Source organism: Trichoderma aggressivum (assembly GCF_033847375.1).
Source record: "Trichoderma aggressivum f. europaeum strain CBS 100526 chromosome Unknown scaffold_002, whole genome shotgun sequence".
NCBI classification, from domain to species: domain Eukaryota; kingdom Fungi; phylum Ascomycota; class Sordariomycetes; order Hypocreales; family Hypocreaceae; genus Trichoderma; species Trichoderma aggressivum.
Window position 1 is genome coordinate 651293 of NW_026946368.1, and position 24550 is coordinate 675842.

Below are 24550 nucleotides of genomic sequence, written 5' to 3' on the forward strand. Positions count from 1 at the left end.
AGCTTTCTGCATTTACCCCAAGGAATTTGGGCAACGGATTTTGCATCTCACAGCGAAAGCCTTTAGGATAGGCACGCTCTGGCGCAGGATATGGCTGATACCATTCGAATTTAGAGTCTCGAGCAAAGAGACCAGCAGAGGAACATCTGTCTGAATTGCTTAGTTGATATTTCAAACACAGGGCCCTGCTACACGGGGCGAAAATTAGTGCTGACTAGGTATAGTAGTCTAGGCCTGCAGCAATTGGTAGATACAAAAAAGATACAAAAGTCTTTGAACAAACAAGAACCAAGTCATCGTGTTGGTTGTGTGAATTCAGTTGCCTGGCTGTGCTGTGCTGTACTGTGACGCCGATGTTGATGTCATGCTGCCGCGGTCTGCGCGAGGGATCTAAGCCATGCGAAGACGATCAGTGTCAGCATGAAGATCTTTGTTGATCACTAATGCCCAGATGCTAGATTCTAGCAGATGCTACTGTAGTGTTACCGGTTTTACGGGGCAGCCGAGGGCCGAAAATGTCAGGGAGCGAACTAACGCTTGCAGCTGAAGTTGAAACAGCATACTAGTAAATTGTATTTTACTCTTTGCCTACCAATACTTCTTTTTGTTCTGTTTCACGCCTGGGGTTTGTTTGATTGATGTTTACGGGAGATTCCGTGTGATTGCGTGCAAGGCCCTTTTCATTTCGCGGCCCGTCCGTTCCTTTTGCAATAGTACCTAATATATGGAAGGATAAGCTGCGGCTGGTGTTGGGGTAACGGGTTCGGGAATAGTTGGTTTATGTGAGCAATCTACCCTGGATGTTTGCCTTTTTTCTTTCGATTCAGTTCTTTTTTGCTTTGCTTCTGGGCGATGGTTAGAATGATAGACTGTAGATTTGGATGCTTGCATCGAATAGATATATCTCTATATAGGCATTATCTACTGAGGTACTAGGCAGATATATTCGTAGTGGTTTATAGTACCTAGTAGGTCTATCAAGCACCTTGAGAGTCCCGCTTAATTGTCTCCAGCCGTCTTATTTACTGCGATTCTTCTAGCAATTCGCTTTTTCCCTTCCTTCGTTTTTAATTGGAAGGGATCCCCACGTGGGGTGTAGCAATGCCCCACCTTTCTGTGTCGTTCCTTCCATTCACATCCATGGAGTGCCTGCCATCTGTACCGCCCTTTTTTCTTAGTCAGGGTCCGATTTTTTTCTTTTTCGTGTGCGGGTGACATCCATGCATGTGGACTCTCTTTTTATATATTTGCGGTGCTTGTATAGCTTCCGTTGGAAGTCATCGTTGTATATTGGAACGGATTTTAAGATACGCATCTTCATCATGATAGCTCCGTAGATTCCCGCTCTCTGTTGAGAGGTCCGATTTTTTCTCTTATTTTTCCTTTCTTCATTTGGTCGTTTAGAGGTGTACTTTGGCATATTCATAGCTTTACCGCTTATTTTTCTCTCTTTCTCTAGACGACTTTCGGGTTTGCGATAGTTCAAACATGGCGACACTCGCTCCGGAGGATTTCCCGCAGATGTGGCAGCGGCCGAGCTACGAGGAGCTCTTGGCCATTCTGCAAAGCCTGGAACTCAGCCCGCCCGTGTGGAACCACAGACAGAAGCAGTCCGACATTATTGCGCATCAAGAGTCACTCGCTACCCAGCGCAAGGCTGAGGTGACACGCTACATCTCGTCCGTCATCAAGAGCCCCCTCGCGTGGATCGACGACTACGACAAGCAAGAGACGCTTTGGGAGCTGGCGAGCAAGCGCATGTCCGAGAGATGTGGCAGGACCGCCATGGGCGAAGTCACGAGGCGGTGGCCGTTTGACGGAGACGGAGTTGCGTGCGAGCCGTTTGAGCTGATCATCAAGGAGCCGGCTCTGACGGGCGACTCACTTGGCTTCAAGACTTGGGGCTCTTCGTATGTGCTATCGCGCCATTTGCCCCGGCTTGCTGCAACGTCGCTGTTCAAGCTCTTTGATGAGACTCTTGGTCAGCCGCGTCCTACGGTTCTGGAGCTCGGATCGGGGACTGGGCTGTTGGGTGTTGCGGCTGCGGCTCTGTGGCAGACGCATGTCATTCTCAGCGACTTGCCGAACATTGTTCCCAACCTCAAGGACAATACGGAGAAGAACAAGATCTTGGTTGAGTCTCGAGGAGGATCCATGTCGGTCGGGCCGCTTACTTGGGGCGGAGAGGAAGACGAGATTGACCAAGAGCTCTTTGGTGAACCCTTTCAGTTCAAGGTAAGCTCAATATTTACCCCTCGTATTCAAGGCAATTTATAAGAACGCTCTTGCTAACGCCATTTGCGGTATGAACAGCTCGTTCTCGCCGCTGATTCCTTGTACGACGATGATCACCCGGCACTTCTCTCTTCAGCAATCTGCCAGAATCTCGCTCTCGGTTCGGAATCCAGGGCGGTGGTCATGGTGCCTATGAGGGACAACATCACGCGAACTCTTTTGGAGGCCTTCAAACAGGCCATGCTGGACCTCGAGACGCCGCTGTTCTGCGAAGAGGAGAGTGAGCTCGCTGGTGAGGATGATTGGGGCGAGGACGAGGAAGAGGGCCAAGTCAAGTGCTGGCTGGGAATCTTTTCGCGTGGGGGGTCACCTTTGACGACGTGATTCATATAGACGATAGACGATGGACAAATGAAGTAAAGAATGAGGTCATGATAGACTAGAGATTGGAGATGGGATATAGAAGCTAGATTCTTACACGTAGATTCATATGGACACTTTCACTAGACCCAGACGCAAGATGAAGCTTACCTAGTGATGCATCTCCACGCATGCAAAAGCACAGCAACCAGATTTTCGTCCCATCTCCCGTCACCGCAAGTCTGCTTGATGCAAAGCCAAATATCGCCGTGACCCACCTCGTTTGCTGGTTTCCCCCAGGCAACTGACCTCCTGTCTGCCAAAATGGCGCCATGATTCACTGCATCTAGAGGTTTGATCCCCCTTATAGGCGTCAAACTGACCTATCATTTGGCAACGCGTATCGATTCCCTTATTGTTCTCCAGCACAATAGATAGGGCTGCATCAGCCACGAGGCAGCTCCCGTACCTGAATCAGAAGCGCGGCCAGCTCTTTTGTATCCGGCCTAGAAAGAGGCCGTTTGCCTCAACGCACCTCCTCCTCGCATTCCCCCCTTTTCGTGACATCTCTTACACCTAGGATACATTCTCCTCAGATTGCTTCACTCTTTACGCATTTGCGCTCTCAAACAGTTCATCATTCTGTTTTCTCTACGCAGCATTTGCGCTCTCACAAGTGTGAGAACCATCTTCTCCTCTTCTTTCTTTTGGAGAGGCGCCGACGTCGGAAGTTCTCGTGATCGGGAGCCCGGAGTATTTCTCCGTGTCGCTTCCGGCCTGGAGGATCAGGCCGGCATTGACGCCGGCTTCGTCTTCGTAGACACCCGCGTTTGTCCTCTTTTTCTTTTCTTTTCTCTTCGCCCTCTCTCTCATTTTTTTGATCAGGCTTGAGCTTTCTATGTGACTTGCCCATGTGATTCCTCTTTCTTTTTTTTTAACCCCCTGTTTGCTGAACAGAGCGTTACAGATAGTGGTGGTTTCCCCCTTCTGTGTCTCGAGAGTGAGTCAGTTTTGAGCTCAAGGCAAACAAGAACAGTGACGGTTGTTTTTCTGTTTTCAAATTTCGTTTGGACACACGGGAGGTTGTATAAGACGCTGAGGAGTCAAGAAGCTCAGGAAAAGGCTTCTATACGAGTTTCTGGCAGAACCCGGCTTTTTGCATTTCGAACCCTAACACCAGCTCTACCTACGGTAGTAAGTTCTTCTTTGGAAGCTTTGTGATATCCTTGTTGCCGTCATCGCATCGCGAAAGCCAAACAAGACAAAACAGAGCAGCCATGGTCGGTGCGGCGCAGTATCTGGACGAGGAGATTGACTGGGTTCTCTCTGCCGTCGTTGGCAAGAAGAAGCAGTCATACATCCAGACGCACTTCAAAGACAAGTTTGGGCGCAGCTTGAACCATAATCAGATTCGTTACATTAAGAACAAATACGGTAAAGACCCTAGGTTTAAGTAAGTGCTCTCCTCCCCCCTTTTCCTACCCCGAGATGCCGCCCCTTTCTATCATTATTCCAGGAATATTGGGGCACCCTCAAGTGACGATGAGATTCATAGAAAAGTAGCTAACATGGTGTTACTCGCCGCGTTTTAGTAGCCCGTTGGTGAATACTCGAGCTCCAAGAATAGCCACATCACCCAAACCCGGTGATCCGGGCGAGCAGGAAGGGGAAGATGAACAAGGCAATGATATTGATTTCGGCAATCCCAGAGAAGATGGGCCATCAATGAAGATAGAGAAACGACAAAATGAGTCAAAGGATGCAGCGGTGGCAATGATACGGGCGAAGCGCAAGAGAGGTGCTGATGATTCGGGCTCCGGCCGGTCGAGGTATGACTTATTTTACTGATAGCAACTCCATCATCTTGAAAGGGCAATATCTAACGCGGAGTTCTATCAAATTCAAGGTTCATCAAGAAAATCATCGGGCCACAACGGCCACAGCTTCAACGAGATCGGGCCTCAAGAACCGTTCAGTATGAGACGCCTCCGCAGCAATGGAACGCTCTCGATCTTCAGCCATCTACATCGCATGTCCATCCAACAACGACTTCTTTGGCACATGATTATCATGACACTCAATATCCACATACGGAAGGGTATCATAGCACACAACAACCGATGCCGTCTCAATTTCACAACACCGGTACTTGCGTTGGTTGGACACCATCCGTGCCGTTGACTACCTGGGAAACCGACTCTCCCGTGTTTACGAGCGTCAACCATAGCATGAACCCGTCGGCCTTGGTATATCCTGCTTCGACTATCGAGCAGTTGTATCATCACTCAGCCGAGCCAACTCAAACGCTCCCTCAAACACTCACAATCCAGTACCAACCTCAGCTTCTCCAACCTCTCCTGGCTGCCCCGTCAGCCTCGTCATTCTCGCCACTCATACCAAACATCACTCCATATCCCTATCAGAATTACAGAGAGCATCCGTACGATCAAACACCCCAGAGACAGCAGGATCTTCAGCTTCACCTCGAAGCCCCCGAGAACCCAGAGTATCCCAGTCTCGCCATATCAGAAGTGGAAAGACATCCTTCTTTAGAAACACTTTCTGGCGTGCCGTTTCAGCTGATTCCAAGCTTCCAAGAGATGCCTATCGAGTCGGCATTTTCGCAGGGTGTCGTCGCTGAGGGAGATGTCCACGAGCGCCATTAGGACTGGACTCAGACGACAGCCCCTTCGGCTTATGATTGCTCGATATTCAACTCCATCTCACTGCCGTCAATCGAGTCGACATTTCAGACTGTCAAATACGGTAGTCTCACGACGGATAACTCCCACGCCACACATCAGTCGTTCATCAATCACCCTGATACCACCACCACAGGGACGATTGATCCAATGCTCTTGGTCAACAATCGTACCAGCCACTCGAATTCCCCTCACATCTCTTCACCGCCTATAAACATGATCAAACACGAAATGGAATTCCCGTCGAGCTTATAGCCTGCTAAGTAGTTTTGCTGCCTCAAGAGCGATGCTCTCTCTGTAGATCGTTTCACACTACTTTCTCGTATTCTCTTTTCGGTAGATTGACTTTCGCGTCAAATTGTTGGAGTAGACGGGAAAGTCAAAGGATTCAATGAAATAGCACCCAAGTCAATTGTGCTTCGCTCGCTACGCTCAACACTAGTATTATATACCAAAAAATGCTCACAGACGATGGCCTCCACATGTGAAAAATCCAAACAGCGTCTAAACCCTTTGCCTTGCGGCGACGTATCGGCATCAAACTTCATTATCCAAACGAATGATTGCACGGCTCTACCCTTCATATCATGCCCTCCTCCCATAAACGGTATTCTCCGGCGTTAATAAAACTACCCCCCTTTGCCTTCTCCTCCCCCACGCGCCATGATCAACTCAAAGTATAGTGTAAAGGGGTATCTAGAGCGTTTTGGAAACAGGAAAGATGGTCGCTAAATCTCTGATCATGTTGTCTCACTTTTCTTTCTTTCGCCTGTTTATTTGTTCATTTCTTCTTTTTTTGGCGCGGTTTTTTTTTCGTTTATTCTTCTTCTTTCGGTGCGACGGCACCTGGGAACGTATAATGGGCCTTCATACGGCGATGCTCGTGTGTCGTCGAGCTTCAACTTCCTCAATGGGAAACTTGAAGACGAATCCAAAAAGATCACGCAGGTAGGCATAGCGCGGTGAGTTGTTGGCCAATGTTTGGATACTTTTGGCCATATCCACCGACGGAACTCGCTTGCCGCGAGAGGGAATCGAGTGGTTCCGGGGGATAAAGGCGTCCATCAGGACGGAGTTCTTAAACTGTTGAAGGAGAGTAGTCTCTCTTGGCGAAGTGCCGAACGCATCTGCAGGGAGACTCTGCACAAACTTCTGCAGCAGGGCGGGCGCTGCCTTTGGGTCGGTGATGGTGTCGCGGTCGAACCCAAGAGTCATGGCGGCTCGGAGAACGAGAATCTTGGCACGCGTGATGTTGGGATCCTCGGTTGCCGTGGTAGTGGTGGCGGTGCTTGAGGTCCTGTTGCTGCTGTGGGAGTAGCTCGACAGGTTGGATGCACTGCTGGACCATCTGCCACCTCGACCGCCGTCACTGGAAGGGCCGAGCACCAGGAGATTGGGCATCTGAGGAGAGCGGCTTTCTGGAGAGATCGGAGTGTCCTCAAATTCTGTGACTGGGGTTTCGGGAACTGGAGGAGGCTTTCGGGGCCGCTCTTCCTGATGGGTGCTCTTTATGCTCACTTGTTTCGAGTGGCGTGATGAGCGATTTGACTGTCGACTCTCACGTCCAGTTTGATCAGAGGCGAGAGAGAAGAAGCTCTGCTGGGTAGATGGCCGAGGAGTATACCTGTCTGTGTTCACCTTTGCCCAGCTGTCTTTGAATATATCGCCCAAACCCCAACACGCTTGAACCGCAGAGAGAAGTAGGTCGCCATCCGCTGGTTTACCCTCGAGTCTGTTCTGGCGCAAGCTGAAGAGCATCTCGGCGAGGCCCCAGCAAGCCCCGAGAAGCTGATCTGTTTTGCCAAAGAGCTCACCGCGCTGTTTCATTAAACGATGACACAGCGTGATATAAAAGTCAAGGGTTCGCTCTCGGAATTGCTCTGGAAGAGTCTGGTTGTCTTGTGCACTGTATAGACTGAGAAGAGGCATTAGATACCATGGAAAGAAGCGATAGGGTTGTGGCAACACTCACTGGTTATTCAACTCAAAGCTAACTCTTAAAACAGAGTCTGCCAGCTCGTCTTTCTTCTCGCGCACATCGAACAGGGCTTGGCAAAAATCTCGGCATAGGTCTAGATTGAACTTGACGCTTAAATACGCCGGGTCTTCATCTTGGTTGTCGTAGAGGCGGTGGCAGAGCTTCCAGCACGCTTTCCAGGCTCTTTCAACGGCATCTGGGGTTCCCGAATCCCTAAAAGCTCGTGGTCGATGCATTGAGCTCAAGTTGGCCAGGGTATTGCACAAGGTCCAGGATTCGTGAAGAAGAGTTCGTAAATCGCCAATCTCATCAGCTACTTGAGGCACGTGAGGAAAGGGTTCGTCATCGTCATCATCGCCCTCAGCCTCAGTCTGTTCGTCAATTTCTGTGCCTGGTTAGCGACGGTACGATGTCTTTGAGGCTTTACAAAACCAACTCTCAAGACTGCTGGTGCTGCTCGAACGCAATCGGCTTCCATCCATGAGCATGTCTTGCAAGTCCTGTGCTCGTGGTGTGGCACTGTCTAAGCTGTATCGCACAGGCTTGACATCGGTGGAGATGGGAGGGCGAGTAGGGTGACTGGGAGGCTTTATAAAGTTACCTTTATTAGCATTTGAAATCTTTGCAGAAAATCTTTCCATGCCGGTAGAGATTGGACTAACGCTGTTGAAGGTCCCGGTGGATGATGGTTGACTGGCGCCATCGGCCTTGGGGGACGATCTCTCCGTTGATGTGACTGACGCAGAGGGCTCGCTGGATGCCTACATAAGTTTAGCTACATTGCAATTCGACAACAGATTTGTCACATGTAATGCTCACCCAACTAGCAAAGCTTTCCGGAGCGTGAATGACGGAGACGGCTTCCTCAGGGTTGCCTTGACGAACGATCTCCGGGAGATTGGTGGTAAGCATGAACATCTAAATTATGTTAACGTTAACGCTGGCGGGATGTAGACATGATACTGGGGAGCTGCTACATACATCCGAGTGCCGAGGGGGTGGCCCCGCTACGTGATGGTCCAGCTCGAAATCGTCGGCAACATCGTCCTCTATCTCGGTGGTCTCAGTGCCGTTGGAAGTGACAGGCGAGGGCCCGACAATATCACTAGGGCTTAACAGATTCATCGAATGGGATGATAGCCGATGATGCAAAGAGTCAGGCCGAAGCGAGGAAGAGTCTGTGGCGGGTGGAGGAGACGACCTAGAGTAGACGAGTCAATGGGGCACTTGCTTTGGTGCACAAAAGTCCTAGACTTACATGATTCTGAACGGAGACCTGAACCCATCTGATTCGGACGTCGCAGACATGTCTCCTTGGTTGAATTGAAACTGCAGACTTCCAGTGGATGATCGCAGCGGCGCTTCAAGGGCCATGATAGATGATGGATGCGATGCGATGCGCAACAGCCGACTGCGTTCGAAAGGGCGCGACGTCGAGCTGCTTTATGCAGGACCTCTGCTCTGCTTCCTTTGCGATTAGTTCTACACAGCAGTCAAGAGGCTCAGAAAGCCCTGCTTGACGGCTGACGATGCAGATTCCCTCTGATTGCCCCACGAAAAGCCTTGGAGGTCTCAAGCGCGGCCGTGGCGAGGCAAAGTGCAGCGCTCGCGATTTGGATGCAATGGAGGATCGAAGCACTAGCAGAGGCGGTCGCAGTTCGCGGGCCTCGATTGACGGTCAGCGTGCTTCCAGAATAGAAGCAAAGCTGCGATTCGAAACGTCCCAGTCGTAGATCAGGCGAGGCGGTTGCAGGCACGCTGGACGGATGGCGGGCTGGCTGCTTTAAGAGACGCTGCGGCCAGGCAGATGGACCAGGGGTCGAGAGACACCCTTGCTTAGGACATGCAGCGCCGCCAGCTGTGGAGGAAGAGACGGTATTCAGTTGTTGGAGCTCGCGCCTAATCAGCTGCGGGTGCTAGCAGTTGGCTGAGCGGGGGGGAGAGGAGCTCGGACTAGATCCGGTAAGTCGAGGTTTCTGTTGCGATAGTTTGTTTAATGATGTTTGTGGGTGGGAGAGAAGAGACGAAGGAGTTCGTCAGCAGCAGGCGATTGGAGGGAGTGAGAGGGAGACCGGGAAGAGAGAGAGACGGAGAGACAGAGAGAGAGAGAGAGAGAGGCTCAGCATTAGCCGGGCTGAGAGTGGAGGGGATCAAAGTGCTCCCAGGCCGGCGAATCGCACACGAGGCTCTGGGGAAGGACGACGGATCAATAACAAATGACGGGGGCAGGTCAGCTTTGGGTGTGGGAGGAAGAGGAAGAGGCAGAGGTAGAGGAAGAAGATGTACCGGTAGACACATGGAAGTACTAACATTGACGCATAGCCTGTGCCTGGCGCTGGTGCTACCTGTCCAAGCAGTACCCGTGATGACTGCTAGCTTGTTGGTGCTAGGCAAGTATCAACACGACACGACATTATTGATCGCCTACAAGTCCTACGAAAGAGCACTAAACAAATAGTACGTGCATGCAAATGGGGCAGCCTTCAAGATCCTTCCAGCTAACTAATGTATGCAGCTCGAGCCCGCGGTTAACAAACTGACGAGGCTCGTCGTTCTTGGGGCTTCATGCTTCAATGTGGATAAACAACAGACGCCAGCCGCAGCGGCCAGTTCTGTCGCTTAATCTGCCGTGCTGCTACTCGGCCACTGACAATGGACCGGATCAGCCCGCGGATCCCTGGAGGAACGCGTCTTGCGAAGCCAAGCCGGGGAGAGGTGGATATTGCTGAAAGAAGAAAAGGACATGGCAGTAAATTGTCTCGTGGACAGCGACAGCCGCGTCTCGCGCAAGACTGCAGATGGGATCAGCTACGGTAATACACGAAGGAACGCCACCGGGAGGAGCCATATCGAGCCCGGCGATGCTGGTATAAAGTTGCCGTGTAACGTTGATGGTATGATGGCATGTAGGCATCTATCTATTCCTCTCCCTTTACAATGTATAGGTAGACATATAGGTAGACATCCATTCTGTATACTTCGGTCTTCTCGTCAACCTACAAGACCAACCGATGCCCACTCTCCTCAACATTGACATTGGCATTGACAGCCTCGAAAAGCCCTGCCTGGGCAATGCGACACAGCAGCTGGCCGTTGGAGGGGCGGGGGAACTGCTTTGCTGCACCTAGTTCTTGAAGAGGAGCTTTCGTTGCATTGGCTGGCCACTCATAGACACGATCGGTGGTTGAGTGGATAGAGCCCGCGTGGAGTCGACAGGCGTCGGCGCTTAATTTCAGGTGGATGACATGCTTTCCCCTGCCGAGTCACGATGTTGTTGACGAACCACAATGGTCAGTCAGTCTGTCTGTGTGTCTGTGCGTGGAAGAGAGGAAAAAAATTAGAAAAAAAAAGGGAAGAGAAAAATAAACCCTGTTCAGACAGAAGAAGCGTTGTTGCTTCTCTCTGTAGTTATTGTCTTCCTCTACATGCACCCACTTACACGCACATCACACACACACACACAAAAGGCACTGAGTGAGTGACTGCATGTAAACGTGCTGCCCCCAATTTCCCTCTCAGCGGCCAAATGCGCCGTGCTGGGGGTCACCGAGTCACAAATCCTCATCGTCCTTTTCCCTGTACGGCATGTGCGAGTACACTCAAGCACACGAACCAAAATGTTGTTGGTTGTGATCAAAACAAAAACACACACAGCCATTTGCCCAACTCTGGCTCCCAACATGCCGCCAACCAGACCAGCACCAGCCCGGCCGGGCTCCATTTCTGACGGCCAGCACATCAAAGCACATCCCTCCGCGGGCCAAACCAGAGGCCTCGGTCGCTCAGTCACAGCGCCAATCTGCTCGGTTCGTGGTCCGCGATGCCCCTCGACGCCCCTCAACCCCTGCGCTTCCGTCCAGAGACACTTGTCAACCAAACCTGATTGGCAGCGTTTGACCCGACGATCTGGTCCCGGCGCTACTGCTCAGACGAAGCTGGTTAGGCTCGGACGAGGCCCACTCGTCCTTCAACCCGTCTGTGGGCCGCCGATTTTCTGTTCCCCGAAGCGTTGCAGTTGCAGTTTGGCGTGGATGAGGGCTGGTGTTTTGGTGTGGTACAACCATGTCATTCTTGCGTACGAGTATGAATCAAAACATGTTGACATGTAGGCATTACTCTACAGCAGCAGAACAAGGACAGAGCCTCCATCCATCCATCCATCCATCCACCCATCCATCTGTGCTTGTGCGTGCCTGTGCGAGACCAAAGCAGAGACAAAAGGGGGGGAATAAGCCGGATGTACTGTAGATGGAAGCTCTCGAAAGCACCGCCAAGCGACACCAGTCTCCTCCAGTCACGCCTCCTGCTTGGCTCCGTCGTAGGATTTTAGTCGACTCTTGCTACTGTACAGTCTCGTGTGACATGTCTCTTGCCGTGGCGATTGACCTTTCTCACAAGGCCTAGGTATTGTAGTCAGTCAGTCGTGCCAAGTGGTTAGTCAATCACATTCACTGCGACTTACATGCGAGGCTCTACTTACTGCATGCAAACGCACACGCACATGCACACACTCTTCGGTCCACTCTCGAGCGCAGCCGTCGTCCTGAATCTGAAACCTCACACCTCCGCCAACAGTTGCTTGTTCTGGCGAGATGCTTCTTTTGTCTATTAGAAGGCTGGCAGTCGGCTTGCAACCTGATGTCTGTGTGAATCCATCTATCTGTACCCAGCCGACAAGGCGTAAAAGGCTCTATTAGAGCGTCATGTATTATTATCCAGTGTGATGAGAGTAAACTCCATGAATCGTATCAGGTGCACATGAATCTCATAGACTGCTTTCAACTAGCCTTCCATTATATCATCACCTCGGGAGAGCTGCTCGCGCGCAACATCACCGTGCTGTTGGTGGCTGCCATTACGCATTCGTACAGGTTCGTATACCCCCATCTAGCCCTGCGCATAAACGCCGCTCTTCCTGCTGTTGGGCGCAGCCTTCATCTTCTGATACGACAATTCGTCCTTCGCTTGCACTAGCTCACTCTCCTTCTATTGGTGTGTTGGGTCGAAGCATTACTGCTTCTAATGTAGCTGCTGGGCGCTGATTTGCGCAGCCACGAACTTGGCTAATACAAACCTGTTGATTTATGCTGCGGCTATCGTGGAAGCCTTGGCATACACACGAACGTCTGATTTCAGGTGAAGAACAAGAATTCTTACCAGTGATTACTACCCAGTAGTCTGTAATCCTCACCGGAGGTCGTCAGCCCTATCTTTCTGAAAATACAACAATGAAGATTACATGCTTCCCATCTCCATGAAAAGTACTCTCCTGATACCTACCTATCTCTGAGAAATATACGCCGGCAGACGTTTTTCTAGTATCTGCTGCTATCACCATACTTTTGCAATATCTGCTACTATTGCTATATATATCTCTAGAGCTTGCTGATATAGCCATTTTCTTCTCGTTTCGAGCATTCTCATTTGCTTCCACTATTCAATCTGAGACATAGCATGCTGGATAGCAGACTTTGACTGTCCAATCTTTCACATATCTTATTGTCTTTCCCCCGCTGTATCCCTGCAGAACACCAACTTACTAGATGGGATTCAAGCGCAAGCGATTTTAAGTGCTTTACTATACAATATTGAAATCATATGGCGGCCCTGTTTGACAGTGTAGCCGGCCACGTCTGAAATCGCATCGCCAATCTGGGTTGCGCCGCTGTTAGTGGTCCTTTGTTGGCGGTTGATAGGCGCTTTTCTATTCTCCATTGCTGCGCAGCGTGAAGCTGGCCAACACGCCTACCGTAAAAGGCTACTCTGTAGATACTTGGGGCGGTAAGAAGCGGTGAATTGTCTTGCAAGTCTAGGTTTCTCATCCACAGTATAACAGTATAACAGTATAACACGTACAAGATTGTTGAGAGAGGCGGCAATCACTTTTTGTTGGATATTCGATTTACGCCATCCAACCGACACAGGGATTGAGACTCCATGAGGAGTAGGCCTCAAGGCATGACCAAGGCAAATCTGCAAAGCCCGCCGTGGTGGTCCAAAACTTTCCACAGATGTACCGCCTCTCATTCAAAGGGAAAAAAGAATCCATCACAATATACAGCGGCAGTTTTCTGGTTTTGCAGAGTCGTGTAGCAGAAAAATCCTCGTTCCATTATTACGGAGTTGCCTGCGGCTTTGCCGTCATCGTCGCGATCTGATTTTTTTCTTCCTTGCGCCAAGTCACAATATAGGTAATAACAGGATCCAAAAACGCCAAACTGTGCATTGCATCTTTCTCTTCGCTCAAAACAAAACTATGCCGACTCGTTCAATCTCTGCTTCTTCTCGTTTCGTCCATCGGGAGTGTACCTAGGAGGTTGATTAGCAATCGGAGTCAGGGGTGTCTTGGAATGTCGTAAGAGTCGTACTTGAGAAGCTTCTCGATGAGGTCGACGTGTGTCATGATCATGCGTCGGCAGCAATAGCGCTTGAGGCCTAGCTCGTCCATGGCATCGCTTTCCTAAAGTCAGCCTCGAGCTCTGCTTCAAAGGTCAAAGGGCTGCATACCCGTCGGTCTTGCGCGGATCGGCGATGAGCTGGAGATAGCGCTCCCAGAGGTCACCAGTGACCTATTGCTATTAGTCATCTTGTTGATCGCTCAAAGACAAAATCAAGATGCCTACCTTTCCACAAGAGAAGCAGCGAATGGGAATAATCATCTTGGCGATGCGACGGCGAATGTCGTTTTTGAGTGGTGAAGCTGGCAGCGTGAAAGAGTTTAGCTGCGGAAGCGACGCGGATGGCTGAAAATATTATGCCGCCGAGCTTTTGCCGCCCGTTGCTTATCTTATCGCTGATAGTGGAAAAAGTTCATGGCGGCACCAAAATTTCTGCGGCGCATTGATCCCAGTACTTTATACCAGTAACTGGGTGCTGCCGCCTCGATGCCATTCCTCCCCAACTTCCTCACAGCGCCATTCTCCGGGATCTCTGCCAAAATGGCGGGTAGCAAGCTCTCTAGGCCCCAGGAAGAATCGACCAAAAAGAGAAAAAGGGACCTGAACGAGGCCGACGCGCGATCAAAGAGATCACGACCGCAGCAAGGCGACGAGGACGAACAGGCAGAGTCTCCAGCTGACGGAGACTCTGAATCCGATGATAACCTTCAAAATGGAGCGTTGTTGAGGTCAAAACGCAATGGTGATGAGAGTCTGATTGGCCGTTCTTTTGATGGAGAAACTGGCTGGAGAATCTCCAAGCCCATGGGCGGTAGAATGCTCGACATTGATCCAATCCTTACTCAAGATGACCAGTAAGAGGCCAATTCATTTTTTCCTCAGAAGAAGAACCATGCTCATATACCTTAGATACCTTATCTTGACATACAACACCTCCATTCAGGTGTACACAGCTAGCGACTCGCTACTCTTGAGACGAATCCCGATAGGCGCCGCCGATGCCTCTTCGTCAAAGGGCACATCTCCTGCGAACATTGTTGCGACCAAACTGTCCATTCAGAACCCCGAATACCTCTGGGTTGCCTGCTCAGATGGTCAACTTTACTATGTCCACTGGACAGAGACCGCCGAGACACACCAGAGCTTCCAGACGGTGACGGGCACGGCTCATGCAATCACGGTGACCTCGACCGAGGTTTCGGGCTCAAAGGCCGATGTTGTCGTGGTATCTGAATCAACCAAATCAAATCGGATGGAATTGACCGCATATGGCGGGGATATTCTCTCATCTCCGCTCTCAAAGGCCATTTTGAGCACCAAGAAGTCGGGCAATGGCTTGCACTTGATCGAGTCGAGCCAGGATGGCCTAGTCTTGGTCGGTGCTCTCAATGACTCTTTATTCCTTGGTGTAGCTTCACACAAGCAACCAACCGGCTTTGAGCAGCTGCAATACGACTTCTTTTCATTCGACGTGCCCGATATCATCACCACTCTCGATTTCAGAGTTTATCCAACTTCTGCCTTGAACAAGTCCAAGGGGCGGCGTGACTCTGAGAACGTCGTGGACATTATTGTTGGTGGTGCACGAGGAGCTATCTATCTCTACCATGATGCTCTCTCTCGAAGCCAATCACTTGGAAAGTCCAATTCCTCCAAGGAGGGCATCCAAGCCCAGAAATTCCACTGGCACCGAAAGGCAGTCCATTCCGTCAAATGGTCTCGAGACGGTACGTTGCCCGCATACCTTCTTTTCTTGGATTATTTGAATTCCTCGCTAACTTTCTTCACTAGGTAACTACATGATATCTGGAGGTTCTGAAAACGTCCTTGTACTGTGGCAGATGGACACCGCCAAAAAGGATTTCCTCCCACACCTGTCAGGCAGTGTAGAAAACATTGTTGTTTCTACCAGCGGATCATCCTACGTTGTGCATCTTGATGACAACTCAACGATGATCTTATCCACTGCTGAACTTAAGCCGACCACATATATTTCCGGCATTCAATCCGCCGCCGCCGAGGCTTCGACACCCAAAGACTTGCTCGTGCAGCGCGTTTGGTCAGTAGAGGATAAAGTGCGACGACCCATACCTGCTGCAATCAACGCAGCGGAGCCGTCCAAGCTTCATGTCTGCGTCGGCAACGGTCGTCAGGCAACAATGACTGGAGAGTTCTCGGCGCCCCTGTTGCAGTCTTTTGACCTCGAAACTTTTACGAGCATCTCCAAACAGGCATTGGCTCGGACACAACCCACAGACGTCAACTTGACCAACAAGGGCTACGCCATTGAAGAGCCTGTCGTCACGCACATTGCCTTTTCTGCAGATGGAAAGTGGCTGGCCAGTGTCGATGACTGGACTCCTACAAATAGAGATGTCGCAACGGTTAGTGGCGAGGTCGGCGACCAGTTCCTCAAGGAGAGGCACGAGTCATACCTCAAATTTTGGCAAGTCAACGGCGAGGATAACTCAATTGCTCTTGTATCTAGGATTAATGCGCCTCATGCAACGAGCCATCCCGAGACTGTCCTTGATCTTGCATCAAACAATGCCTCAACTTGCTTTGCCACTATTGCTGGAGATGGCATTGTTCGTCTATGGCGACCAAAGGCTCGCCAGCAAGAAGGCTCACGAAAAACAGACGCTAACGTGGAATTCACTTGGGTTTGTTCCCGGATAATTCCCATTGGCGATGGACTTGGTGTCGTCACAGACATCCCCAGCGACGCGTCTGTTCCTGCGCAGGCCCAAGCCCGCCTCGCATTTTCGGAAGACGGTTCTACTCTGTTTGCCGCATTTGGCGCTCTCGACACGGGAGCCGTGTATGTTATCAATGCGGCCTCTGGCGAAGTCGTCAAGATTCTAGAGGGCCTCTGGAAGGGACAGCTGCACTCATTGCGAGTCCTGTCACAGTATCTAATTGTGCTTTCTGAGGAGCTGCATGTCTATGATGTTGTGAGCGACGATTTACGGTATGGAATTGTGGTTCCCAAGACTGGAGCCGACGAGCTGCTACAGCTTGCCGTCGACTCGACATCCGGCCACTTCGCCGTCACTCTTCCTCTCGGAAACACCTCTAGCATAGGAGTCTTCCACCCCAGCGAACCTGAGCCGCTCATTGTTTGCAACACACCCCATCGAATCGTGAGCCTTATTTCGGTACCCGGCACCAGTGGCTTTGTCGCGCTTGATGATGTCGCCCAGATCTGGACCATTACCGAAGGCTCCAACGCGTCAACCATCTTGGCTGCTCAGCCCCTTCAGGATCTGAGACTCGATAATGCTTCTCAGGAGGCTGATAATAACAAGTTGGCCGTCCTTTTGGGTGGAGATGCTGAAAGCGATGATGAGATGGGGGAGGCCCAGAACGCAGACGAGGATGTGGAGATGGACGACGACGACGTCCAGACCAACATTATACCCCAACAATACCTGGCAGACATTTTCGACGCTGCCCCCGCCTTTGCCGGAGCTTCGATCGAAGACATGTTTTACAAGGTCACTGGTCTCCTTGCGACCAAGCCACTGTCGGCTACTTCTGTATAAAGGTGAAGAAGGAAGAACTGCATCTTGTTGAGGAGATTTGAGATGACTGGTTGGTTGGAATGTATAAAAAGCGATGTGCCACGGTTGCTTAACCACAATAGGGGTAAGAGAATAAGAGAGAATAAGAGTGAAATGCGCTACTTGGCGTTGTTGGTAGATCAGATGCAGGAACAAACCTGCTGACATGTATATATTGTCCAAGATTAGTGTTGGTTAGTGCCTAGGTAGTCTTGGGAATCTAATATCGATTCAGTTTGCATGATCAACCTGTATCCAAACCTGAGTCTCTAGAAACTATAGTTTGTTGGACGAGGTGAGAGGGGATAACGCTGATGTATCTACCAGAAGGGAAAGGGGCAGCGCCAGCCGCTTTGGTTACTCAAGTGTCCAATATTTCTTCCGTTACATAAAACTGCAATGGTGCATGCTTTATCAAGACTTGTTCTCCCAAGAGCTTCCCCCCCTTTTTTATCTGATATAGCACATGTATATAGTGGTAGATTACATCTAGTACTTCAAGTTGGGCGCCCATCCAACATCTTGTCTCCCAGATTGGAAGTCAACTATAATATTTAACACTACCTAAGGTAGAGAAATATATCTATAGTAGCAGATACTAGAGAAACACAGATATAGTAGCAGATACTAGAAGAATATACTAGTACCTTAGTAGTACCTACTATAGCTAGAGGTTCTCCTTCACATCCTACCTTTAATTTAGGCTCTGGTTGATAAAACTTCACGCAGTCACGGGAATGCCGATTAACAGCGTCTCCCTTGGTACCAGGTAGATAGTACCTGGTACCTGTCGTAGAGGCTGGCAGGTGTTGGCAGGCGAAGCGCGAGCAGGCAGGTGGGCACATACCTACGCATGCCGCCTTCCTCCTGATTGCTGTTTCTGCCTTGCTCATCAGGCATACGCGGTTCAGAAAATAATAAAAATCTTTCTGCCTCCATCAACTCTATAAGAACGCCGGAACTCTCAACTTCGTCACTCCAGGAGTGTTCCTCTACCTAGCAAACGTCGTCACTCTTGTCAGAATGAGGTGGTAAGTTGACAACTCTCTCAGGTCCCCGCTTCGCTTTCGTCAAAGCATGTAACGTGTAGAAGTCATTCCCGTCTCCTATAACATACGGCTTTGGAAACCGGTTCAGTCTCTTGGTATCCTCGTATAGCACATTGTACTAACATGTATCATTTAGGCAACGGACGTAAGAGCCTTTTTTGAGGCTACACTGGCGCTGTTGGGCCGCCCAAGCGGCAATGCTGCTGCTGCTGCTGGGGGTGGGGGTGGTAGTATGCTGCTCTTTTCTTTATGAATCCATACTCGTATATATAAGGAAGTAAACTGACCTGCTTATAGGACGAGGGGGAAGAGGAGGATGCCGAGGGGGCGGTGGTAAGTTTCTCTTTCTTATAAACGCTATGAATGCTATTACTAACTGATAAACACAGCCCCACGTAGAAAGCATGGTGGTAAGGTCCCATCTATGTATTGCGAATAACGTAGTTACTGCTGATAATAATTCATAGGCCAGAAGAAGAAGAAGGGAGAGGAGAAGGAGGAGAAGAAGAAGAACCAGGGCAGCGGCCCCAGTAAGTTTTATAGTCTGGGTACACTGTCTATCTCATGGCTAACCATAGGTATATAGAGCCCGCCGGAGTCACCAAGCTCCAGGCCAGTGTCCACGGGGGGCGTGGCCCCAATGGGACTTTGTCCCAGAAACAACGCCGCCGCCAACGCCGACCCCAAAAAGGGGGAGGAGAAGGAGAAGTCCGACGAGGATATGGCCGATCACGGCCAAGACGACGACGACGACGACGACGATGACGATGACGATGACGATGACGATGATGTTTTGGCGGTTGCCACACCGGCGCCGCGGGCCCGTGTGCCCACCAAGGGTGTGCCCTCCGGGGCGAACCTTCGCCGTCGTGGGAAGAAATAAGGGGAGGGAAAAAAAAGAGAGAGAATTTGGGTTGGGGGGGGGGGGGGGGGGGGGTTCGTTTTAAAAATGGGCCGGGGAGGCCGTTTTTTTCCTTGTTAAAAAGCCCGGGGGGGCTGTTTTTTTCTTTGTTTTGTAAAAAAAGAAACAGGATAGTAACTACATCTACTACATCTGCTACATCTTTGCAAGGAGAAGGGACGCAGAGATGGCGATGGCGTTCACTCTTTACTATTTCCCACCGGTGGGCCTGGCGTCTTACGGCCCTATAAACGGCCATTCTTTTTGCTATTCATTCTCTGAAGCATTTAACGTTTGAATTGGCTTTTCATTGTCTAAGTCTGCGTCGTTAACGGCTCGTAGCGGCGCCATTACTACGTGGAAACGTAATGTTAGTTTGAACTGTTTACATTGCATGATGAGAAAGACAAGCGCTGATTTCAGTATAAAAACTCTTGGGTTGTGCGATAGTAGCAGTGTAATTGGTCTGGAGGTAGTAAAACGGCAAAAGTGCCCTTTGAGAGATGGCGCATCACGGAACTTGGAGGTTCTTAGACTCAACCAATTAGATAATGGTTCCATTAGATATATACCAGAATAAAATGCTGGCCGCGATGGTTCAATATTGAAAGGTATCTTCCCGTGACCGGCTTTCTTCAGTCCTGCATGTGAGTCCAAAGTGAAGTGAAGTGAAGTTGAAATGTGCACGCGGACCAGAAAGATATCCTCAAGCAGCAGCCCTCCCAGAAATACATGACTCTACCATCATCATCAACATCAACAGCAGCAGAAACAACAACTCCAACGCGTACGTGAAGACTTTGCGAGTATGTGAGTATCTAGATACTGATTGATGAAAAGCAGTTATTCATTTCTTTTTCTTCTTGAAAGGACTTTTTTGTAAGTTCACCAACAATTTTTCAAATCAAGGGAAATGCGAAGCAGCTAACCTAACTTGTGTACAGAAATCTTCTGCTCTCGTCGTTTTTTTAATAAAAACAAAATGGTAAGTTCGACTCAATCATTTCTCGCAGTCATCTTCACATGACTGAGTGTGCTACAATATGCTAAAATAACTATGTAGGACGTCAGACAATTTTTTGACGAAACCCTCCGCCTTTGTGGTGTGGCTGCTGCTGGGAGCGGCGGCGGCGGCGGCCCTGGACGCGGTGGTATGATCCATTTCTCATGATTGATATACCTTTGGTTCATTTGTAGACTGACATAATTATAGGCCACGGTGGTGGTGGTGGCTGTCGGGGAGGTGGTGGAGGCGGCAGTAAGTTTTCTCTTTTTCGTCTCTATGGTTAACGATCAATACTAACTACGAAAATAGGACGCCGCGGAAAGCGTGGATGTAAGAAGAACACACTCCATATGTACGATCGACCTCGAAGCTGACACAGATGGGTAGCCAAGAAGAAGAAGAGAGAGGAAGAGAAGAAGAAGAGAGAGGAAGAGAAGAAGAAGAGAGAGGAAGAGAAGAAGAAGAGAGAGGGCGGCGGCAGCACCAGCACCAGCACCAGCACCAGCACCAGCACCAGCACCAGCACCAGCACCAGCACCAGCAGTAGGCCATACGCTTTTCACACATCTATGGATAACTCATTGGATTCGACTAACATATAAACTATAGGTGTTATTCGGGGAGGACGAGGTCCGGGGGGGACTCTGTCCCGTGCCCAAAAGAGAGGCCTGCGGGCCATAGGCCTTGTGCCCGAAGAAAAAGAAGAAGAAAAAGAAGAAGAAAAAGAAGAAGAAAAAGAAGAAGAAAAAGAAGAAGAAAAAGAAGAAGAAAAAGAAGAAGAAAGGAAGAAGGGGAAGTAGAAGACGAAGACGATAAAGACGAGGAGATGGATCTCCAATGAGAAGTTTTCTTTTTTATCTCCCTATTTATATAAGACTACTTGAGAAATTAAATGCTGCCTTTATCATGACAGTTTGTTCGAGCTACGATGTATTACCACGCTTTTCTACTTATTTGTGAGATTATATCCTTGAGCATGGAATGGAAGGAATCGAATCATGGCTGATGCTTATTAAAGATGGATGTCACAAGACATTCATGAAGCACCAGAGCCAGAAGATGAGGGAGAAAATGAGGGCGATGTCCTAAACGAAGATAACTTAACAGGCAAGAGCGCTCTCCTCAGATTTATCTTCAGAGACCCAATCACCATCACGATCACCACAATGAGAGTTGTCATCAATAACAGAGGGGCTTTTCTTCGCTTGGGGGATGTTGTGGTCAGCGCAGCTTCAGCAACGGATGGGGGTGTTTTACAGTATGACTTTGGGAAGACGATTCAAGGGCAGAGTTTCCAGAACATTGGGTTTCTGAACATGCCCCCAACGGTACTTCGAACAGCTGTATCAAGTTTGAGGACGCAACACAAACGTAAAGGTCACCGACTGAAGGAAGATATTGACAACGTCTTGAAGAATAATAAAAGGATACAGAGAGAGTTTGGGCGGCCACCAACAGACAGCGACAGACTCTTTAGGCCCGGCGTGATCCATACTCCGGGTGAATGCGCCTCAGCCTGCGCGCAAGACGAAAATCTAATAATGCGCTGTCAGAGGATTGAAGACGAAGAGGATGACCCTGCAATCCACTACGGTCTCATCGCTTCTGCCAATCAATTGATGAAAGACGCCTCCATTCGAGATAAGTTGTTAGCTGAAAAGGAGGTTTTGTGCTTTGAGATGGAAGCAGCAGGCTTGGTGAACCACTTCCCCTGCCTAGTCATCCGTGGGATATGTGATTACTCCGACTCACATAAAAATAAAGAGTGGCAAGGTTATGCAGCGATGACGGCGGCCGCGTATGCGAAAGATTTGATCCGTCAGCTTCACCCAAGCAAGGTTGATGCTGAACAAAGGCTCAGCGAAAGCCTTGATAGAGGTTGGTCATTCTCAATTCTCACTTCTCAATGATCAACGCCCATTTAAAACGAGAAATTCTAGTTCTTGACACAACGATGGGCATCAAGATGGATGTTCAGGATATACAATCGCAATTACAGTTGGATGGAGACTGCGAGATTCTGGAGTGGTTAAGCGATTCCGATCATGGCCGTCAGCACAGCGACAACATCTCCCCATCCAACTATAATTGCGATTGTATATCCTGAACATCCATCTTGATGCCCATCGTTGTGTCAAGAACATGGCTGGCTCAGAAGTTGGACTTTTACTTGGATACTGCGTAGCAAAGCTTACAAACACATGTTTGTTGACGCAGATGTAGCGGAATGAGTATAGAGAGCACCTTTATTGGAGATGCCCACGAATCTTTTCCATCCTTCATCTCGTCTATCGTGGCTTTTCGCGGGAGCGGCTAAGCGGGATGCGACGCTGGGCATGGATGAAGCGCAGGCTTAAGCGCCCGTGAGACCAACAGGGGAATGAAACTGGGCCAAGAAGGACCAGTGTACAGACAGTATGAGCAGAAGTTCGGAATCTCGGCGATCTATCTACATATTGTGGTTCCACAGATATTGTGTTTTATTGTTGTCCTTGCGAGGCGATTTTGTGCATATCGGTAGTGTAGATGGGTATTGGAGTGTAGTTTCTTCTACTATCGCTACTTTTCTTTACTGCTTGAAACTCTCTTGATGGATCTTGATTGAGTAGCTAAGATAACATAGCATACACAGCAACCCGCAACACTTGAATGCTGGTTGAACGATCTCCAAACAGATGAAACTCTTGGCTGTAAAACCACTGCACGCTTGTATTACATCATGATACTAAGGCACCTGTAGGTACAAAGACGTCCCGTGACTTGAACCGACGACAACAAAGAATTTCTCAAACAAAAGTTATAGTGCCCGATACGCCACTGTCACACAGTCCTAAAAGCAGATCAAACGACGCGACGGCAAATTCTGAACAGCAGATGAAAAGAGTCGGCAGCGTCGACGAATGACAGCCAGTCGCTTGAGGCTGGCGATGGCGCCTGAGACGCCCAAACAGCAGCTGGTACCACCGCAGTACTAGCCCAAACAATGTTGATTTGCATGGCGCTTAGACAGATTGGCGTACATGCCGCGTACCGGGGATGCAAATGAATGAGGTCCATGTGCGCAATCTGCGACCAAGAGATGGATTCCACAGATTTGCAAGGTATCACTCACGTATCCCCAGCTGCTTATCCCTACTAAAAAGGAACCTGGACAGTACCTGGCGCTCTCGCATGGCCAGATCGGGGTCGGCCCTGCAAGCCGCGCTTGTCTCAGCCTATCATCGACTCAGAGACCCTTGTCTGCTGAAACGAAGCCCGGCTTCAATTACACGGAAATTGTTCGACATGGCAGCCTCTCCATCGCCTCTGCTCGCTGGTGTCGTGTCATGCCGTGGGCTGTTCTGTGGCCTCATTTCGCCAGCCGCCGCATGAATGAATGGCCCAGCGTCTGTCTCACGTCAACGGCCGCCTCCCATGGCCGACCGCCAGAGCGACCGCTTTGTTGCCGTGCTTTTGCTTGCTCCCACGCTGTCGATAGGTTGCCGTTGAAGCGACGTGCTTCAGCTAAAAATGGCTTCTGTTCCCTCTGTTGCGGTGAATTGTGCCTTGTGGTGGCTCTTCTACTCGCTCCCACCTGCTTTTGTCATATCTTACTCATTCTCTCTTCTCTCTGTCTCTCTCTTCTCTTTCAGCCCAAGTGACTTTTCGCGCCTGATTGTGTGGGCTTTCTTCCTGTTTTACAACTGTGCCGGTTTGCCTAGTGTTGGGTTGATTGTTACAGCTTCTGATTGTTCCCACGGGTGAGACGGCATCGATGATGGCAAGGTGAAGAGAAGACAACCATTTCCTTTTTTCTCTTTTCTCTTTTTCTTTTGTCATTTCCTTTTTTTTCTTCTCTCTGGGAATAATAACGACTCTCTTGAACGATTTTCTTTTTCTCTTCTTCTTTAATTCACAGGGGTTGAACGGCGCTGGACGTGATTCACTCTCCTTGATTATCCTCAAGCTGCGAACCTGCATCGACAACGACACTCTGCTTTAACATATCCGATTCGAGTTTACTCAGAAAGGACAAAGGGGCACATGCGAGGCTAATTGGGAACAGCCCACTCGACAATACTCTGCTTGGCAAAACCTGTTCACGGGGGGAAAAAAAAGTCGGGACCCAAAAAAGCCTACAGCTGTTCACCAGTTGTTCGCCAGTCCGTCCAGTTTGGCCAACTCGCTCGCCCTGCCACCTGGCAACCCATATCTCCCCCTTCTCCTCGCCTTCTCCTCTCTCTTCTCTTTTCCCCAAAACAAAAACAAAAACAAACTCCGAGCAAACTCATCGTCACGATCGTATTTTGGTTCAGCTTTTCTCCCACAGAGATCAAAAAGCATTCGTTCCTTGGTATCGTCTCCTGACTCAGTCTTTA

The 24550-nt window shown here is 49.7% G+C and overlaps 7 protein-coding genes across 7 annotated transcripts; 5 read left to right on the plus strand and 2 right to left on the minus strand.

Moving 5' to 3' along the window:
- Nucleotides 1–1488: 1488 nt before the first annotated feature.
- Triagg1_1003 (uncharacterized protein) lies at nucleotides 1489–2619 on the plus strand (the record flags this gene model as incomplete). Its single annotated transcript, XM_062903638.1, has 2 exons — nucleotides 1489–2235; nucleotides 2314–2619. 2 exons carry the CDS (start codon nucleotides 1489–1491, stop codon nucleotides 2617–2619), a joined length of 1053 nt encoding a protein of 350 aa, XP_062760227.1.
- A 1253-nt stretch (nucleotides 2620–3872) lies between these two features.
- Nucleotides 3873–5261, plus strand: Triagg1_1004 (uncharacterized protein; the record flags this gene model as incomplete). The annotated part of the gene is made up of 3 exons (XM_062903649.1): nucleotides 3873–4048; nucleotides 4188–4424; nucleotides 4502–5261. The coding sequence occupies 3 exons, from the start codon at nucleotides 3873–3875 to the stop codon at nucleotides 5259–5261; spliced, it is 1173 nt and encodes a 390-aa protein (XP_062760228.1).
- A 903-nt stretch (nucleotides 5262–6164) lies between these two features.
- On the minus strand, nucleotides 6165–8649 carry Triagg1_1005 (uncharacterized protein; the record flags this gene model as incomplete). Its single annotated transcript, XM_062903660.1, has 7 exons — nucleotides 6165–7212; nucleotides 7270–7660; nucleotides 7712–7862; nucleotides 7938–8036; nucleotides 8095–8193; nucleotides 8257–8476; nucleotides 8534–8649. The coding sequence occupies 7 exons, from the start codon at nucleotides 8647–8649 to the stop codon at nucleotides 6165–6167; spliced, it is 2124 nt and encodes a 707-aa protein (XP_062760229.1).
- Nucleotides 8650–13529: 4880 nt separating this feature from the next.
- Nucleotides 13530–13934, minus strand: Triagg1_1006 (uncharacterized protein; the record flags this gene model as incomplete). The annotated part of the gene is made up of 4 exons (XM_062903671.1): nucleotides 13530–13584; nucleotides 13644–13730; nucleotides 13783–13844; nucleotides 13899–13934. The coding sequence occupies 4 exons, from the start codon at nucleotides 13932–13934 to the stop codon at nucleotides 13530–13532; spliced, it is 240 nt and encodes a 79-aa protein (XP_062760230.1).
- Nucleotides 13935–14213: 279 nt separating this feature from the next.
- Nucleotides 14214–17218, plus strand: Triagg1_1007 (uncharacterized protein; the record flags this gene model as incomplete). Its single annotated transcript, XM_062903683.1, has 3 exons — nucleotides 14214–14527; nucleotides 14583–15400; nucleotides 15465–17218. The coding sequence occupies 3 exons, from the start codon at nucleotides 14214–14216 to the stop codon at nucleotides 17216–17218; spliced, it is 2886 nt and encodes a 961-aa protein (XP_062760231.1).
- Nucleotides 17219–18482: 1264 nt separating this feature from the next.
- Triagg1_1008 (uncharacterized protein) lies at nucleotides 18483–19168 on the plus strand (the record flags this gene model as incomplete). Its single annotated transcript, XM_062903694.1, has 5 exons — nucleotides 18483–18515; nucleotides 18583–18618; nucleotides 18675–18695; nucleotides 18758–18815; nucleotides 18903–19168. 5 exons carry the CDS (start codon nucleotides 18483–18485, stop codon nucleotides 19166–19168), a joined length of 414 nt encoding a protein of 137 aa, XP_062760232.1.
- A 750-nt stretch (nucleotides 19169–19918) lies between these two features.
- Nucleotides 19919–22102, plus strand: Triagg1_1009 (uncharacterized protein; the record flags this gene model as incomplete). The annotated part of the gene is made up of 8 exons (XM_062903705.1): nucleotides 19919–19973; nucleotides 20131–20171; nucleotides 20250–20337; nucleotides 20400–20444; nucleotides 20502–20522; nucleotides 20580–20735; nucleotides 20802–20988; nucleotides 21211–22102. 8 exons carry the CDS (start codon nucleotides 19919–19921, stop codon nucleotides 22100–22102), a joined length of 1485 nt encoding a protein of 494 aa, XP_062760233.1.
- Between the last annotated feature and the right edge of the window lie 2448 nt (nucleotides 22103–24550).